Source organism: Sparus aurata, chromosome 5 (assembly GCF_900880675.1).
Source record: "Sparus aurata chromosome 5, fSpaAur1.1, whole genome shotgun sequence".
In the NCBI taxonomy this organism is placed as follows: Eukaryota; Metazoa; Chordata; class Actinopteri; order Spariformes; family Sparidae; genus Sparus; species Sparus aurata.
The window spans coordinates 9912770-9931229 of record NC_044191.1 but is presented as its reverse complement, the minus strand read 5'-3'; the positions used below and the strand labels follow the sequence as shown (position 1 = coordinate 9931229).

General features: G+C 46.3%; 1 protein-coding gene across 5 annotated transcripts in view; it reads left to right on the top strand.

Annotated features, from left to right (window-relative positions):
• The window catches only part of tcf7l1b (transcription factor 7 like 1b), a 35984-nt gene that overhangs the window by 15963 nt on the left and 1561 nt on the right, over positions 1–18460 (top strand). For 3 of the 5 annotated variants that reach the window (XM_030418309.1, XM_030418306.1, XM_030418311.1), the window contains exons 4-10: positions 5590–5673; positions 14417–14552; positions 15081–15183; positions 15630–15713; positions 17719–17859; positions 17968–18130; positions 18251–18358. In XM_030418309.1, the coding sequence (XP_030274169.1) occupies positions 5590–5673; positions 14417–14552; positions 15081–15183; positions 15630–15713; positions 17719–17859; positions 17968–18130; positions 18251–18358 (819 nt within the window). The remainder of the gene's footprint in view (positions 1–5589; positions 5674–14416; positions 14553–15080; positions 15184–15629; positions 15714–17718; positions 17860–17967; positions 18131–18250; positions 18359–18460) is intronic. The other 2 variants (XM_030418310.1, XM_030418307.1) reach the window with 1 other exon arrangement.

The window sequence follows — 18460 nt, the reverse complement described above, 5'->3', positions numbered from 1 at the left end:
CACAGGACGCGGGAGAGGACGACGTCTTCGACATCCGAGGTGTAGCCCGTCTTGACACCAGATCGCGCTGACATTAAGCGGAGCAGTTTGTGACAATTGAAAGCAGATCCCCCCAGGTACGGGAAACCACATAACTGACTTCACATAATTGACTTGAATAGCTTCGCACCCTCCTCTCTGTCTTTATGAGATGGCCTTGCACTTACCAGATGCATAATTATTTTCTTGTGTGTCTAATTATACAGTGAGTTTTATATGACCTGCTGTTCTGCCCAGTAACAGAATTACTCACTTATTCCTAACCTCAGCGCGACTCAGGAACTTTTTTCCTCTAACTACACCTGATTAAATGTACCTGAGAGTCAGTGGGGACTGGATAAGAACAATTCTGGCTTCGTTTAAAGATTCAGACGAGCTCCACGGTAACGCTCTCAAGCTGTGGATACAGGAAGCAGTAACTCACGATCGTGTCATGCGAAAAGGAAGAAAAAAAAATAAATAATAAAACCCCGATACAAATAATTGCTTGGGTTGCAAAAATGCAAACTCCTGCTGAAGTGGCAGCTCACTCACCGGGGCTGAATGTTAGAGGAGCTTTTTAGGGGCGTTTATCTTGGCCTTGTGTTCTGTTAATGCTGTTTTATTACTGAAACAGCAGTAAATTCACTCCCAGGACTTTTCAAATAAACCCGGTCCGCTGGCCAGTTTGGCCTTGCACAGAATATGCATGAGGCGCTCACGTGACACCGGTGCTCATTGATTTATTTTAAAGTTTAATCTTTAATCTTAATTCAACATAATTCCACATACTTTCTTGCTCTTCCACTCATGTCGAAGTGGACGAAGCTGTGGGCAGAGTGTCCGACCATCTTGGGAATCTCGGAAAAAAAACCTTGCCGCGGTGTTGTTCGGACCTCCCTCGCGCTGCCTCCCCTCTTCACTCTCCTCGCTCCCTCTTTGCACTAATAGTTCTTTTGTGTACAAGAGCATGTTAAGAGGCCAATGAGCCTGGCCTTAATAGGCCACGTTGCCATAGAAACCGCAGCACTCTGGATGTCTGACCTTTGACCCAGTTTTTTTTTACTGGCTGTGAATAAGAGTCCAGGACGACCGACCAGGTCACAATAGAGGCCCGGCAAACCGAGGGAGTGCCCCTGTCATAGTCACTTAACTTCACTCCTCTCTGGGCTAATGGACACTTCAAATGTGGTAGCCATTAGCAGGATGCTATCTCCACTGCGGGCTTCACACGGTTAAAATGACGTGAATGCCGAGATTCAAGAGATGAGCTGAGGAACTGGTCAGGTCAGTGTCAGCCGTGTGTTAGTGTGTCACAGGCACCTGATGTGACCAGTGTGAACAAAATCTTACCTAGCAACAACATTATATTTTTTATTCTTTCCTTCTCTTTGTGCACTCCTTTAAGATAGCTTTAATTAATAACTTCCTCCCGCACTAATCTTCTTACTTCATAGTGGACCGGATAATAGGACATGGTCCCCATTCAGCAAAATTTGCGGTGGCCCAATAGTGCATTGTGGCTCTGACCAGCTGAGCTGCTTGTCGTTTCCCCATCAATTACACACTAATTAGCACAATGACTGCCGAGGTTTGCTTAAGAATTGTCACTGTAATTGCCTCTAATGTTGGCAAACAATGAGCTTTAATGCAAACTCTGAGGCGAGGCGGGGGCTCCTGCTTGCATTGTCTTTGTCCCCCAAAAGCAAGAATTGTGTTTCATGCATAGATCAGGTTGAGGTGTCAATGGCCCCGCATGAGCAGGTGATATCAGCAGAGTAAACCAGGGAGGGCCCGTCGTGTAGGGGGCCTGACAGGGCCATTGTCTGAAGTTGCTGTTCATATGGGCAGGGGACGGTAATTAACACCTCAGCCAAACAGCAAGCTGTGCGGCCCATTTGTTTTCTGTTGGGGGGTAAAAGAAAACAATGGGGAGGGGTTCTCCACACAGTAGGTGATTGACATTATCTGCTGGAGCGATCCGCCGAGGCATTCCTGCTGCTCCGCTATTCAACACAAGTTGGGCAAAGCCATTTCACAAGCGGCGGGCCTCGTCTGAGCTGCCACTTTATACATATTCACTCCTTTGTTCGGCGTTTGACTGGGGCTGATTGTTTGCTCCTGATTGATTGAGTTAAAGCAACTCAGCATTTAACAGAACCACAATTAATCCGTTTTTAGGTGACAGTGGTTGCTGTTTTCATGAATCAAGACATATCCATAATTGTTGTAGTTTTGCAACTTTTTTTTAGGAATATAGTTATTTCGCTGTAATAGTTTCACCGTATTTTTTAGGCTATATTCCAATAAACAAAATCTCCTCGTAGGCAGTTTATAAATACTGGGACCGGGCGACAAATATTAATCAAATACAAGATGTTTTCACTAAATACCTCGATGTTGGGATGGCTGTTGGTACTTTCACACAATATTAACACGATTAGATTCCTCATAATCATCAGTAATGTAGATGTTATGACTAAGTGGGTGATGGCAAGTACTTATGTTTAGAAAATAAAATAATGCGGCCCTTCAAAGCAGGAAATACTGACAATATGTCACACACACTTATCTGAATCTAAGTCAATCGAATATTGATATATTAGCCAGCCCTTTATTCTGTGTCAATATTATTTTTGACTGAACTTTGTGTCTGATTGACAGCCATTACGACTTCTCACCACAGCCCCGGAGTCGACAGATAGTTGCGAGCAAAGTTTGTGATTTTTTTCGGTCCCTTTGGCAGAGTGTCTGACTTAGTTTGACAGCAAATGTCCAGACATCTGTCTCTTCTCCGTGCTCTGATGTTGGCCCGCAGTATGGCACCACACACTTCAGAGATGACAAAGACTCTTGGCTGTGTGTTCCTTCGCTCTGTGAGAGCAATGTAACAATTAGAACCCAGCTCTGGCAGGCCACATGCCCCAGAGCATATGTTGCATTCTCTGTGTTCAGAAAACCAAAGGGCTCCAGTGTAGCTTTTTGGAAAATTTCAGTGGCATCGCTGCCACCTTTGTCGCATCTGGGTCCTGTAAAAGTGGCACATTCTACTGATGTCTATTCTGAGCGTTGGATGCAGCAGGGAAGGCTGGAAGACAATTAGAGAGCTATGAAAATGGATCAGCTAAACTTTAGTCACACATTTCTTTCAGTACTCTGTCCGAGTCTGTTTACCAGGGCTTCCAGCTCCCTTGCTGAAACAGGCATTGCTATGGGCCCCGACCATATGCCTGCATTTGTTTCCAGCAAAATAAGGGCACGTGTAAAGCATTACTAAATGTCTAGATATTAGTCTATCTCCTGTTTCAATCTTCTAACCATGTCATAACCATTTGAATCATCCATTTTTAAGTGCAGGCTGTCCTAACTTTTTTTCTCTTACACTTCCCTGGTGTCCTTTTTTTTTTTCTTCTTTCACCGAGAAAGTTTTTGCTGAGCAGCATGGCCCACAATTCCTCGCCTTTTGTTTCCTGAAACAACTCGCAGGCCCAAAGCGCCCTCCCTCCCTCTGCCTCTCATGTGTTACAGCGAGTGGTGTGCTGCCGCAGTCTGGACTGGAGCTAATGTGACAGTGTGCGGCTGGCATTACCTGGCTGCATGTTTCGGGGAGTGTGTGAACAGTTGCTCCATAGGGGCACACTGGCAATTAAAAGAAAAGTAGGCGCTCAGGAAAAAAAAGTGCCTGGGGGCATGTTCCCCGGCACTGGCAGAAAGCTGTCAAATAAGGGATGGATCGGGTGGGAGAGCCGGGGTGGGCACGGCCGGGCAAGACCAAACGCTCACAATAGCGCTTGTTTCATTTGTGGAAGGACTCATGATTGACATAGATTAGACAGAGAAAACTGCATTGTTTTGGATTTTCTCTCCGGAGAGCGGCATTCATTAGGCCCCATGCACACAGCAGAGTAAAGTTTCAATAGGGAGCTCGCAGCCTCTAAAAGCAACTGCCTCCTGACAGTTGTATGGACTTGGGCCCATTAGTTGGAACCTACGATTCAGCCTTGAGCAGTATAGTGAAAATGAAGAGGGCTGATGTCAACTCCAAGAATTTCCCCCTCTTTTCGAAGGGAAAAAGGGTCCCCTTCCCCCTGCCTCGGTGCTCTGTTGGACCCCAGCTGTCAGGAAACAATACCCTCTGCCTGCTCCGACAAACTCATTCCTGAAAATGTTTTTTTTTCCCTCCTCTCCCTTTTCCCCCCTCCCGCTATAATGTCTTTTCCATTTTTAACCCGCAGCCATCCAAGCTTCCTTCCTCCTTACAAACCCTGAGTGATGAATGAAGTTTTAAAAATCAAAACCTGAATGCAGGACTCCTCCAGTTTGCTTGTTTGTCATCATTTATCCTGCAAAGCAGACAAAGCTTCTGCGTATATTCTTCTGCTGGTCGGGTCCGTCACGCCTCAGTTAGCGGCAGATACTATTTCTCGTCCAGATGTTTGCTATGGGCGGACGTCAGACTGTTTGTGCGTCGGAATTCACGAGCTGTGTAAATAAAAAAAAAAGGACAGAATGATTACCGAGGATACATGTCGCAGATTTACGCAATGGCCTCTCGCAGACAGATGCACAACCCTTCGTACATTAAATAATGAAGTGTGATACCTTTATGCCTCTGCGCTACATGAGCCTGGATGAGCCAAACATAACCTTCGATATAAAACCCTTTTAATTAATTTGAAATCGTACCAGGGAGAAAATCCACATGCATGACAAGCTGCTGTGTCCGGTATTTAAACTGATTCATAAACCAGATGGTTGAGCCGTGCTTTTTTGGAGCCCTGGCTTCATGCTATCTCCATCGCTGGAGGAAAAAGAAAAAATGCTCAGCTTGTTGTATCAAGCAGTAAATCACAAAAAAAAAAAAAAAAAAAAAAAAAAACTCTTCTGGAGTACACAACTCTTTCTCCATGGCACCGGGGCGCCGCAACACGTTGGTGGAAATCTTTTTTTTTTCTTTGTGACGCGAGGGGGAAATAAGAAAAAGAGTGAAACGACCGCAAACACTCGCACAATAGCCCTTTATGAAAACTTTGATACATGTGTGAAAAAGTGGTGATACAGAAAGGAGGCGGGGCTACGCGCGGGTCAAAAGGCCAAACCAATTGAGACGGGAGTTAGCTGTGAGTCCGCGGCTCGGCCCCTTCGCCGCTCTGCACACGGGGCTTCCTTCCAGCTGTCTCTTCCCACCCGCTCGGCGATGGGCGCCCACAGCTGGCCTCTTGTTTTTCCTTGACAAACGGCAATTTCACAGTCCTCCACCAGTCCGTTGTGTTCACATCACTCTCCCTGCTCTCCCCCGTGCCAGAACTCACTGTCTGACTCTAGCAGCAATGCGGGTCCCGTACAGGTGTCTGCCGGAGAGATCTCTGCGGGCTTGACACCATTCATACCACTCTGGCACGCTCTAGGAAAACACTCAGACCCCACTGCTCTGTATCAGTAAACATATAGAGCTTTTATTTGCCGAGTGAAGCCTTGGGTTAGCTCTTTGGCCTGCATTTTTTTTTTTTTTTTTTACTACTGTAATATCCTGTGTGTAACTCTGCTCCCTCTGTCTCCTCTCACCCACAGTACCTGCAGATGAAATGGCCTCTTTTGGACGTCCCTGGATCTGCAGGACTAAAAGACTCCCGTTCTCCAACGCCGGGTCATTTAGTAAGTAGATACTTTCTCTCAAAACAGCAGACGAGATCAGGGCCAAACTCTCGCGGTGTGAAGGCTTACGGCTTGGTCTTGTATTGGAGCAAAGATCACGCTTGGAGTCAGGATTCATTAATATATTATCTCTTTATTCATCAATGTTTCAGATAGCATGCTCGCTCGGGGGGGGGGTAAAGTCAGCATTTTCCACAGTGAAATTCACACGTCCAATAACAGATCTCTGGTCCTCAGTTGCACCAATTTCCCCTTCCTTATTTTGTGCCGCTAATAAGGCGCTTCCTGCGGGCTACATTAACCTAATTATCAGACAAATCATATAAACTTATTGGGGGAATCAGTTGACTGCGAACCATATAAATCATTTAACCAAACTATCACCGTAATGTGGTTATTCGCGATAATGAAGTTATTGTGCGCATGTTAATGCACTGGTTCCCATCCCTCCATGTGCAGCTTCTCCCTCCAGCGCCCGCAGGCCAGCTGCTGAACAATATGTCTGTCTTTACCACAATAACTCAGCCCTCCCTCATAAATCTCCCAAGTTTGAGCCTCCTCACCATTCCTGAACTTTTCCCACACAGGTGTGAACTAGTCATCGTGGTGTCTCACCCCGATTAGACAATGCGGGGCCTCAGCAGACCTGTTTGGTTCGCGGCTTCACTGGGGAATGTGTGTCCGGCATCGAAAAACATTAGATAACATGAGTGTCTATCTATCTCCCATCTCACCTGTGTGATTGCATCGGGGCGTTTTCTGGTTCAGGAAGTCATGCTAAGCAGCGCGCGGAGCACAGAACAACACCACCACCACACCACTTTAGTTGAAAGAGCTGTTGTGACTCAGCCCCTTGACCTTACACATCCTGGCTAGACGTTCTTGCTGAGTTTGTGGTTGATTTGCTGGATCCCATAATCGCAGTGATGCTCATAACAAAGTCCTCATTGAGAGCAGTCAATGGGAAATTGTTGCGGAGGGGACGGAGTTTGCTCATGGGAATCCAGGACTGACTTAAGTCTCAATAGGAAGCAATTGAAGATTTTTTATTAGAATAAATGCTGACCCGTCAGTGACCTTTTTGCTTTTTCTTCGGGACACTGCAGCTACTGTGTGGAGATTTGTTGCGGCAAACATACTTGAACAGGGATCCTACAAAGTCTCTTTTAATCCTCTCTAACGTTTCCTTGAGGTGAGGGAAAGTGCTGAATTCAAACGCTGGATTTCTTTTTCTAATCTAATCTGGTGGTTCATCTTCACATTATCTCTTGTGAACACAAGAGGCATTTCATTTTTTAATTTGTGACGAAATGGTGTGTGAGTGTTTGTTTGTTGTCTCCTGGCATCAAAATTAGTCACAAAAACATACAATCAATAGGTTAAAAAACGTAGCACTGTATTGTAACAATGATTAATAAGTGGTTAATTTATAGTTAATTAAAGGGGCACTATATTGTTTTTGGAGAATTTTTTTATTTACAATATTAATGAGGTAATAACTTTGAAATATGTATTTTCTCCATGACTGAATAAACAAGCTGTTCTCAGAGGAACACAAGGTCCCAGAACACTGACAACAAAGTCAAACTGCATGAAATTGTGTTGATCTTCAAGTTTGTTTACTTTGTCATGAAGACAAAGACAGTTGGTTTTAATAAGTATGTCTGGGCATAAATAAATCTTCTGGTTAAAATGTCCTCCCAAAACTGCACAGTTTACCTTCAAACTTTAGTTAATACACTGTAAACTCTGACAAAGCGACTTGACTGACTGAATCATTTTCACTGTTCAAACTTTTTAGCTCGTGCAACCTTAAAATTGAAATCTTCTCAACTTGATAACTCTGATGTAATGGGCTTCCTTACTTTATAAAATCAAACTCAGCTTTGGAAGTTTACACCGTAGTTATTATCAGTTAATGAACAATGAAATATTTTATACACCATTTATTTATTAAGCAGTTCTAAAGGTTCATAAACATCTGTTTCATCATCATAATGCCCTAATAATGTTTATAGCTGATCTACACTGTATTTATTTACCATTTATAAAGTATTACCAACGTCAGTAGCAACTTTACAATGAACAATTGCTTAATGGACAGTTTATCAAGCATTTAATTGTTTATAAATAGAGGAATAACTATACATTTGCCATGCATTAATGATGGTTATCATAAAGTGTGACCAGAAAAATCTGCGAGAGGCACAAAGGAATGTGTGAACTTCTGTTCAAAAATGTAGATGTGATGAAAGTGGCTTTGACAGTCTGACAATGTTTTGTTTTCATTCCCTTCTAAGTGCTTGAAAAGTTGTGAATTGAATTGAGCTGAAGTGAAGTGAAAGCACATCGACTCAGTTCGAGTTCCCTGCTTCCTTTGCTTTTCTGTCCTTCGGTAGTTGCTGATACTTTTTATGTGGCTCCGTGTCGGTATCTCTGTTTGGCCTTCATCCTCGTGAACTTCATTCAACCAGAAACTCAACACAGAAAGAAACATTGTCAAAGAATGCGAGGAATCAAACTGTTTTTTTACTCACATTACATAAAAGGCTCTCACTTTTTCTAAGTAAGAAGTAGCCTTCACTTTTCGTTTGTTGAAATAGATAGTTTTCTCGGGTTTTCAGGTTATGTATCTCTTTCTTTGTATTTTTAGTATAAGAGACTTTTTAAGGGTGCTATTTATTACGATCATTAAACTTTTTTTTAAGGCTGTTGAATTGCCAAAACGCCACGTACAAACATCTTAATCCTAACCCTAAATGGGCAGAAGAAGAAAGTAATATAAGCGGTATTGTCTTGGAACTCAAGTAACACTTTCGTATTAAGTGGTGTAAAAGGTGGGGAAGTTCACTTAAAGTGTAACAGCTTTCAGTATGCGAACCAAAACAGGAAGTCGCCGTGCGTGATCTTGGTGACCTGCGATCACGGGGGTCATTTGATGTGTGGTGGGAAGCTCTAGCAGCGGGCGCGGTGTACCCTGGGCACGGAGGATAGAAAGTGAAACACCCCGCTGTGGCGGTACCCCCCACTCTGGGCCAGGAGCCCACATGCCCCTCTGGTGTGCTGCTGCTGACAGGGAGCCAGGCTGATTATGTGCTCATTACTCCAGCCGAGGAGAGAGAGAGGGAGAGTGGGAGGGGAGCAGCAGGCTGGCTCCCCAGGCCTGCAGGCTCCCCAGGCCCCAACACTGCACTAATGAGAGCAGGGGGAGCGGATGGGCACACACGGGGGGCCAGGGATTACTGCCCAGGGCCAAGAGGAGCCAGAGAAAAGAGACCTGAGGAGAGGAGGCGAGGAGACACCAGCAGGGACTCCTGCAGCAGACCTGTACTCCTGCAGTCATTGTGCAAGCATGTGTCCAATCTGACATCGTTGTTTTGTCTTGATGATGGACTTGCATGGATTGGAATATCAGTCAAGAGCTGCCTGTAGGTGCATGTATATCTGATACTATATATGCACGGAGCCACGCGTAATGTTAGCTTACAGATAAGAGGTCCTCACAGTCAAACGCCTCCGCGGATTATTAAATCATCTGCTCACGAGCCGCCGCAGTGCGAACACAGTGTTGATATTTAGGTTTCTTTTTTTCACGAGTGATATCCTCTCATGTCCCCACTGTGGAGATCAATGCAATTACTGTTGCTTGAACTCAGATTGCTTTGACATTTTCCGCTAATTCTGCCGACGCGGGACAAGACGAGGGGATGTAAGATAGAAATCAGAGCATTCAGTGGATCCGAACATCCAGGGGAAGACCATCCTGTCACTGTGCAGATTGGGTCCATAAGGCCGGTATGCTAATCGGAGGCTGCTCCGGCCTGAGAGCCTCAATTATTCAACAGACAGGTTTGTTTAGCATTCAGTTGGTGTTGCTTTTGGTAGTAATGGCGGCGGTGGTGATGGTGGTGGTGGTAGGGGATTGGGAGGACTAGGAGGAAGGGAACACGCTTTTCTATCAACATACCGCACCACACTATGCACACACACACACACACAGAGACACACACGCAACACACACATACGTCCAGCGCCCCCCCAAAACCCCCATATAAGCTCCTGTGTTCAGAGGGCTGCCTCCTAATGAATAATACATCAAAGGCGCTGCAGGGCCAGGTGATGCGGTACGGGAAGTTGTCAGCCCATCAGTAGTGGCTGAGCTGGACCGGAGAGGAGAGGAGAGGAAAGGAAAGAAAAAGGAAAGGAGAAGAGAGGAAAGGAAAGGTGAAAAGGAGAGGAGAGCAAAGAAAGGGAAGGTAAAAGAGAGGAGAACGAAAATAGAACGAGAGGAAAAGGAAAGGAGGGAAGAGCAGAGGGAAGGAAAGAAAAGGAGAGAAAGGGAGAGAGGAGGGGAAAGAAGGAAAAGAAATGAGAGGAGAGCAGAGGGTAGGGAAGGAAATGAAATGAAGTAGGGACGGCGTTGCTGTCTCGGTCATGTCCGTCTCGCACTCATCCTGCACAACGCACTGATTCACAATCATCAACACTCTGCTGATAATGATGTCAAGGCCGGGCACTTCCCCTCCTGAGGTCACCCAGTCACTTGCAGTAATTTGTCCATAAGGCCTATTCTCTGTGTCATTACCGGCCACACTGACTCCTTCTGTTATTCTGGATTAGACGGAGCTGTGACTCTCTAATGAGGTAGAACTGACCAGGGTGTCTGCCCGTCAGTTGGTTATACTCAAATATGGGCTGATCTTCACTTGACAGGGACGCAAGAATCCTCCTCTTTGTTTCAATATCGCATTAGTGTCTCTTGTCATTAAGGCACGGAGGGGCCGGGTCCTGTCAGGGTGTCATAAGTCACTTAGTCACCGAATTGTTTAAGTGAATTTAAGCAGCAAAGTCTGGAGCATCATTCCGGAGATGCCTTTTGTTTCCCTGCATGTGTCCGGTGCAATCTTCCCCCCTCGGGGCGATACGACACTTTAAGTGAAGATATTAACAGAAAATATGCTGTTTTTTGTTTTTTTTTCCCTTCTTTTCTTCTTCTCTCCGAGCGATACACACGCTCGCTTTCGACCCATATTTTCCAACAGACCTTTGAGTGGAAGTCCGGTGAGACTCTCTCATTTTGCATTAGGCAGTGAACAACCGGGATCCATCATGAAATCAAAGGCTTCGGGAGGACTGAACTGAATACTGATCTGAGGTCTGCAGTCCTGCTGGGCCACTGCGGAGACGAGATCCTCTTCAGAAATGGAATAGGGAACCGGTGCTTTGATTCCGTTTAAACTCAGATTTTCGGAGTGAAATTACGCGAGCCGGTGTTTATGAGCGGCGGATCCGCCAGGAAAAAAACGTTACCGCATATGTGTCGGTTTACAAACCTTGATTTCCAGTGATATTCGCCCGTGTTTGTGTCCAGACGTGCCGTGTTGATTTTGTTAAACCTCTCTCAATTTCTGCAGCGACCGCCGGGGGTATTCGCTCCGGTAATATGACGCCACTCTGCTCTGTATTATTTCAAGCCAGAATATTACTGCCGCTGACCCTTTCAGAGGCGATGACCAGACGCAAAGCACACGTTGGCCGCGATGAATGGCATAGTTTTGGGAGCGGTTGATTTTAAAGACATACGACACGGCCAGTCCCCTCTCACGTCCGCTTCCTGTTGGCGTTGACAAACAAGGCTTGGATTTCTCAGCATGCCAGGCATTCTTTTCACCCTGTCTTTCCTGGAGTTTTGAAAGGCCTCTGAGCCTCCCACCCAGAATCACCGAGCATAAAGACACACAAAGCTGCGGGGTTATTCAGTTTGTTCTAAGCTCTCTTCCCCATCGGCTGTTTGCCTAGTAATTCAATTCAGATGTGCAGGATCCAAAAACATGTTTGCTTGAATGAAATCCACCCCTCCACCCACATTGACCAAGGACTGTGCTTTTCTTAGCGGCGTTCCAAGTTGGACAGCCAAAGCGAGGTACTGCCACCTCGGCCTTTTTAGTTTCAAACCCTCTTAAGAGACAGACATCTTTTCTCCGCACCGGCTCAGCAACTTTTTTCTGTGTTTTTTTTTCCTCCTTTAAACCTTCCTGTTACTATGTCCAATCACCCTCAGACCAGTTCTCTGTGTTTTTACCTCCTAGCTGAGAGGCGTGTACCACCCTCAGACCTGTTTGCGACAAGCCCGTCTATGTAAAGAGCCCGATTTCTGACTGTAGATGTAGATACCATCTGTTTCCAGGTCGCTCTTTATCTGTCCTATCACGTAGATGTTGTTTATATTTAAAACACGGGTCATGTTCCTTGTGGTTTCCTTATTACACTTCGCTTGTGAAGCTGCGGGCCACGAAGATCTCTACGCATGAAGCACGGGAGAGTAATCACCGATCAGTCAGGATTGAGTTTTACCGGTAGAAAATGATGCCGATTTTGTTCGATTTCGTTAGAAATGTCGCAATTTTTGAGGGAGACATTTTTTTTTTTTTCCAACATAGAAAGTCCTGCGAGTAGAATCAGTGTTGCCGGAAAAAATATCGAAATATGAATATTTGCAGAGGCGGCAAAAGTGCGCACGTTCCTTACTCAAGTAGAATTACAAATACTTGTGTAAAAAAAGAAGTAGAAGTACTTGTTTGACGCTGACTGAACCTCATGTCGTCTTGATATAAATCATAGACTGTTAAACTTAAAGGTAGGATCAGTAGGATTTGTCCGGAAGATAGCTTTCCCACGTTGTCAAATTCCGACATTTTGGGTTGGTAAAGCTTCCAGAGCAGCAACAAAGTGAGAAAACAAGAGAATCCAGGCAGAGAGCTGCAGGGTCTCTGCTGATACGAGACACTAACACACCTCTTCTCCCCATCCCAGTCTCCCAGGAAAATAAATACTACGTGAAGTACAGATACCTGAAAGACAGCCCGCTGAAGGCCCTACTCCTCCAGAAGTAAACTTTAACTTAGCACACAAGATTTGTTTTGTTTTTCTTTCAGTCAAAATCTCGTATTTTATTCCCTCGGTGTTGTGTACATTTTCCCCCTTAATATCAAATATCGATATTAATCAAGGTGTTGTATCCAGGTGAGAAAACCCTGTATCTTGACAGCAGCGCTATGTAAGATGCGGGTCAGAACCACCACCATACTTTGTGTTCCTCCTCGCTCTGCTGAACTGAGCGGCAGCCCTGGAGTTGAAACTAGTGCCTTCAAACTTAGAAATATGTTTGGAGCACACGATTGGTGTATTCCAGGATATGAATAATTAATAAGGCATCATTTCGAATTCTCACTGAAGCGCTTCCCAAAATGTGTTGGCACCCAGGTCTAGAGGTCTCCAGCAGCCCTCACAATATAGGGAAAATTCAGGCATATTGTACATGAAGTAGAACAACAAAGCACAACTCAAATATACATGACGTGTGGGACCCGGGAATTCAACCCCCGGCAAGTCAACACCATTTCTGCCACGAGGCGTTATCAAAGCCTTTTTCCCCGCGTTGTGTCAAATCGTGTTCTCTGCGCATCATCGTATGCTTTGACCTTATATGCTCCAGCTCTGGAGAAAACCAACCCTGAGCAAAGGGGTCTTAATATAGCCATGTTTAACACCGGCAAATATTTTCCTCACTCCATCTGGCATTACCAGAATCAAAGCGTGCTTTAGACTCGCAGAGAAACCAATTTGCTGAAGATTTAAAAGGAGGAAAAAGGCTGGACCTTCCTTTAAATAAGAGTGGCGGAGGGAAGGGGGGGGGGGGGGGGGGGCTGGAGGAAAAAGAGAGAGAGAGCTACGATTTGGAACAATTCTAAGCAGCGTGAAGCAAGAGAGTGTACAGAAGTCTCAATGCAAACCTTGTTCCCTTAGCAGACCATGTTGGAGAGAGACGAGAGGTTGGGAAGGGGGTGGGGAGGGATATTGAAGAAAGGTTAGCCTGGAGGAACAAGACTCCTTTCTCCCCCCCCACCAACACCCACCCCCCCACCCACCCCTTGACCCTCCCATGTGACAAGTTGAGCCAACAAGTGCTCTATTCAGCCAGGCAGCCAGGGGGAAATGACTGCGAGGCTGAGCGATGCCTAATGAAAGTAGAGACGCTGGTTATTATTATTGTCTTCTTCGGGCTCGTCACAGGCGTAATGCCAGTCACGGTGCGGATCCGCAGTTTGTCAGCGTGCGTACATTTATTTTAATTTTTTTCCAAAAAAGGCAGTTTCATCTCTGGGCTTTCTGTCGGTCGCCACTTATCTCGAGTTGTACAGAATTCAAAGTGTTTTTCCAACGTCAGCTCCATCCGAAGTGTAACGCGGCGCTGTAATCCACCCCTGGGTGTGTGCTTAGACAGAGCGGGAGATGATGTCTCCACATGTTTATGGGCGCTCAGTTTACCTTCGCCCGATTGTGTTTGTTTGTGGCCTGCTGGTGTGACTTTTGGACTCGGTGGCACCGTTGTTTTTCTTGCTGGACTGGACAAACAGTTCTCTCCTCAGCTAAATGACCGTAATGGTTTTGGCATGTGTCTGCAAGCCTTTTTAGTGTTCCTTGGTGCCGGTCCAGATTGCATCACAGGGCCCGGTCACACGCACAGGCTGTGATGTTGACCGTGGAGGGCATTCACACATGATGGGCCTGTTTACTCCGTGCGTTTGTTTTGAACAATGGCCAACAGAGATCTTGTGAATGTATACAGTGTGGGGGATGGCAGCACGCTTGTTTCGGCTTTGATGGACACTTGTTGCATTGTTCACCTCCTGCTTATTAATGGTTCGTGTCTCTTCTTCTCTTGTTTTTCCTTCGCCAACAGTCCAATAAAGTCCCCGTGGTGCAGCACGCCCACCACGTCCACCCGCTGACGCCCCTCATCACCTACAGCAACGAACACTTCTCCCCCGGCACGCCGCCGTCACACCTCTCCCCAGAGATCCTCGACCCAAAGACAGGTAAAGTATAAACGGCGCACACGGATGCACATAACAGTAGATCTTAACCGGTCAGTGAACGTGAAAGATGGCCGCGAAAGTTGTAATTTTGTCTTTTGAGGAGCTCAGAGGCTTCAATCAGCTTAAATTCACGTCTGCTCCGATGAATTAAAATAGTTAACACCAGCCCTAGTGGGAAAAAAAAAATCGGGGGCAGGCGCTCAAATGTGCACCAACCAACGCGCGCTAATGAGCTTTACAAGGTCATGAAGTCTGAAAAGGAAACAGTGTGTTCAGACACATTTTGGAGAAAATGTGAAAGTGTTTCTCTCTGGAACACACTGAACAAGTTTCTCTGGACATGTGCCTGCTTTACTCCACCTTGAAAACTTCACTGCTGTGATCTGTGAAGGATGAAACTGCAGACTAAAGGACTGCTAGCTCCAAAGATCGATTCTGAGTGGAGTGCGAGAGTGTGGCGAAGACGATAGCGCATATTTTCAGAGATGTAAATAAGTTTTTTCGATAACTCCTGTGGCCCGCCTGCAGGTATTCCTCGGACACCTCACCCATCAGAGCTCTCTCCATACTACCCCCTGTCTCCCGGGGCTGTTGGTTCCATCGCGCACCCCCTGGGCTGGCTCATGCAACAGTAAGTTGGATTTTTTATTTTTATTTTTTTAGCTCTTCACACAAACAGCTTCACCTGCACGCCACAGTTCGCGACTCCTCGCAGCGAGTTCAGATTCAGGAAAGAAAAGGAAAAAAAAAAAAAAGTTTACATTTTGGCATTTTTTGTTAAAAATTTTGTTTTTAATATCTGTTATAAAATGTGTGCGTGCAGGTGCACCGTTTCAGAAGAATAATAAATGAAAACATTTGACTTCACCAGGAGGAATTTATGAACATTTATGGGTTTTGCTACGGCTCTGGTAATCAATTGCAACGGTGCTGTTCCACAAGCGGGGGATTTGAGTTGATGAGTGGAGGATTAGTGCTGGTGGGTTAGCTGTCAGCTGTGTTTGATCCACCTCACACTGGAGCTTTTCTTTTTTTTTTTTTTTTCTTTCACTCACTCTGTCTCCCTCTGTCTCTCAGGCAGGGCCAGCCCATGTACTCCATCCCTCCGGGGGGATTCCGTCATCCCTATCCGGCGCTAGCGATGAATGCATCCATGTCCAGGTGAGCGGATCAAGTTCAGCAACACCCCCCCCCCCAACCCTCCCAAAGGGGAGACACCTAATATCTGCCGCTTCCATGACATTCTGCAACCACATTTCTCCTCTCCCTTCGCCAGCCTGTCTTCAAAAACTGACCCGTGCGCGTTTTTTCAACCTCCATTGTTTGCATCGTGAAACGGTTTACAGGAACAGCAGCAATCGTGTTTTGACTATCGTGATTTCCACTTCTGAAAAGAGACAACGCTGTCAGATCACAGACGAGGCCGGCGGTGTCAGGACTACAAAGGGATGTGAGGTCTAAGTCGACCACAGACAGGTTCGGCTTCTTAAATAGAGCCAACGCGTTATTAGCATTCAGTGCTCCTCTTCTGTCTTTTCTCTCAGAGCTAAACTTCAGTGGTCAGGCCTGTGTTCTGAGCCCCTCCACAACACACACAACACACACACACACACACACACACACGGCAGAGATGAAAGGGCTGTGAATCGATTAGGACAAATCAAAGCTCATCTGAACCTACATGTCCCATCAGACTTTCCTCTCTCACCTTCTCCCAAAATTGCACAGATTTGTAGCGAGCCTTCCGGTGCGAGCGCGAGAGGAAATATTCAGAAGGGCCTCCGCGATCGATAGCATCTGTAGCTCCGTCCTGAAGGGGGGGCTGGAAATAATCAGAACGTACCTCGCCGGAGTTTGCGCGCCCTTTAATGCGCCACGTTAAGTGCGTGCCAAATGTTTGCGGTGGCCCTGAAGCTCAAAACACAAGCAGCGTTGCAGGGCACACAAAAGCATTTTCACAAAACGCATCGCCATTTTAGATAGCGCGGCAGCACTTCACAACGCGTTTCACAAAACACTTCCCAGAAATGCTTCTGTTAGATGTTGTTGTGTTTCGAGCTCCAGGGCCACTGGAAATACTCTTAACCAGTCAACAGGAAGGAAACAATTTAACCAGTACGTAAGTGAGTCGGAGTCAGAATAAAATGTTATAGAAACAACTCCTGCTCCGTAAATACGACCGCACCGCACGAATGCTAATGGGAGCATTATCTTCGCGAAATGTGGAGCTTGACTGCGTGCCATCACTTGGAGTAGCGTGGAGTTATTCACCCGGGACCCGGCGGGATGTTTACAGAGATAGTGGGTATAGGTTTATCACCGAGGGAACGATATGGCACCTCCTTGTTTATACAGCATGAATTATTAAGTGTTTCAGAGGGGGGGGGGGGGGAATGGAACATAAAGCAAAGCGTCAGTTTCTCAATCGCAGATGTTTTCATTAGACTTCGTGCATTTGCGCACATTTTCTTTTTTAAGCTTCTGACTATTTCTCAGCATGAACATTTGCAGCCTGGACTCCAGTGCTCGTGTTTGCCGGTTAGAAACAGTTGCCAAAAGAAAAAAACAAGAAGAAGAAAAAAAAAAGGAAACGCCAAGCTAACAGCGAGTCGGGTGTAGCGTAAGGTAACGCCGATGGCTCTGCACTCACCCCATGCGTGGCTGAAGTGCGCGCCGTCCCTCGTGACCTGTCAGAAGAGTTGAAATAGAGATATTCTCCAGTCGCACATGAGGCAGAGTGTGCGACGGAGGGATATAGAACTTAATTTCCCCCATTGTTCATTACAATGCTCCATTGTGCTGTAACTGGTAATTGAGAGAAAGGTGCTCAGTGTGGACGGCTGTCAGAACACTCTCCGTCGTCTGGAACGTGGTAAGGAAAGTGGTTTCAGGTGTCACGGCCATGCTGTCGCCATGGCAACAACCCACTCCGCTTTTCTCCAGCCGCTGCTGAATAAAGGGGCTTTTGAAAAACTCTTTATTTGAACAAAAAGCAAGCATTTCATTGTGTGTATGAATTTAGTCTAGACAGACGCAGTGGGAACGGAGAATTTCGCCCGGAGGGTACGGCAGGGCACGAGTTAGCGCAACTTCTTTTCTAGGCAGGTTAACCGGTGTTCTCTGTTAAAACCCGACTGTTAAACGCCGCCTTCTCTCGCCCTCTCAGCTTGGTGTCGAGCCGCTTCTCCCCTCACATGGTGACCCCGCCGCCGCACGGCCTCCACCAGACCGGCATCCCCCACCCCGCCATCGTCTCCCCGGCCATCAAGCAGGAGCCCAGTGGCGACATGAGTCCCTCGATGCATGCGTAAGAACAATACAAAAACGCCTTTAACCTTCACTGCAAAGTCTGCTTCTGTCGCTCCGCAGCCCCTCTCCGCCGTATTAAAAGCATCTTTTTAATGTTTCGGATTAGCAGGAAGTCCCCGGTCCCTCCGAAGAAAGAGGAAGACAAGAGGCCTCATATCAAGAAACCTCTGAATGCTTTCATGCTGTATATGAAGGAGATGAGAGCCAAAGTAGTGGCAGAGTGCACTCTGAAGGAGAGCGCTGCCATCAACCAGATCCTTGGAAGACGGGTAAGTGGCACAGGCACACATGGGCATGTCAGGTTATACAGTGAGTGTGTGTGTGTGTGTGTGTGTGTGTTTGTGTGTGATTTTAGCAGCCCTTTGATATGTTTCTTTCTTTGTCCACAGTGGCATTCCCTGTCAAGAGAGGAACAAGCCAAATACTACGAGCTGGCCAGAAAAGAGAGGCAACTCCACTCCCAGCTCTATCCAGGATGGTCAGCACGAGATAACTACGTGAGTGAAACACGTCCATCATCATCATCATCATCATCGTCATCATCTGCTCTTATTTCTTAGGAGGAGGGGGGATGTGAGGCAGAAGCACCTCTCCAGTCA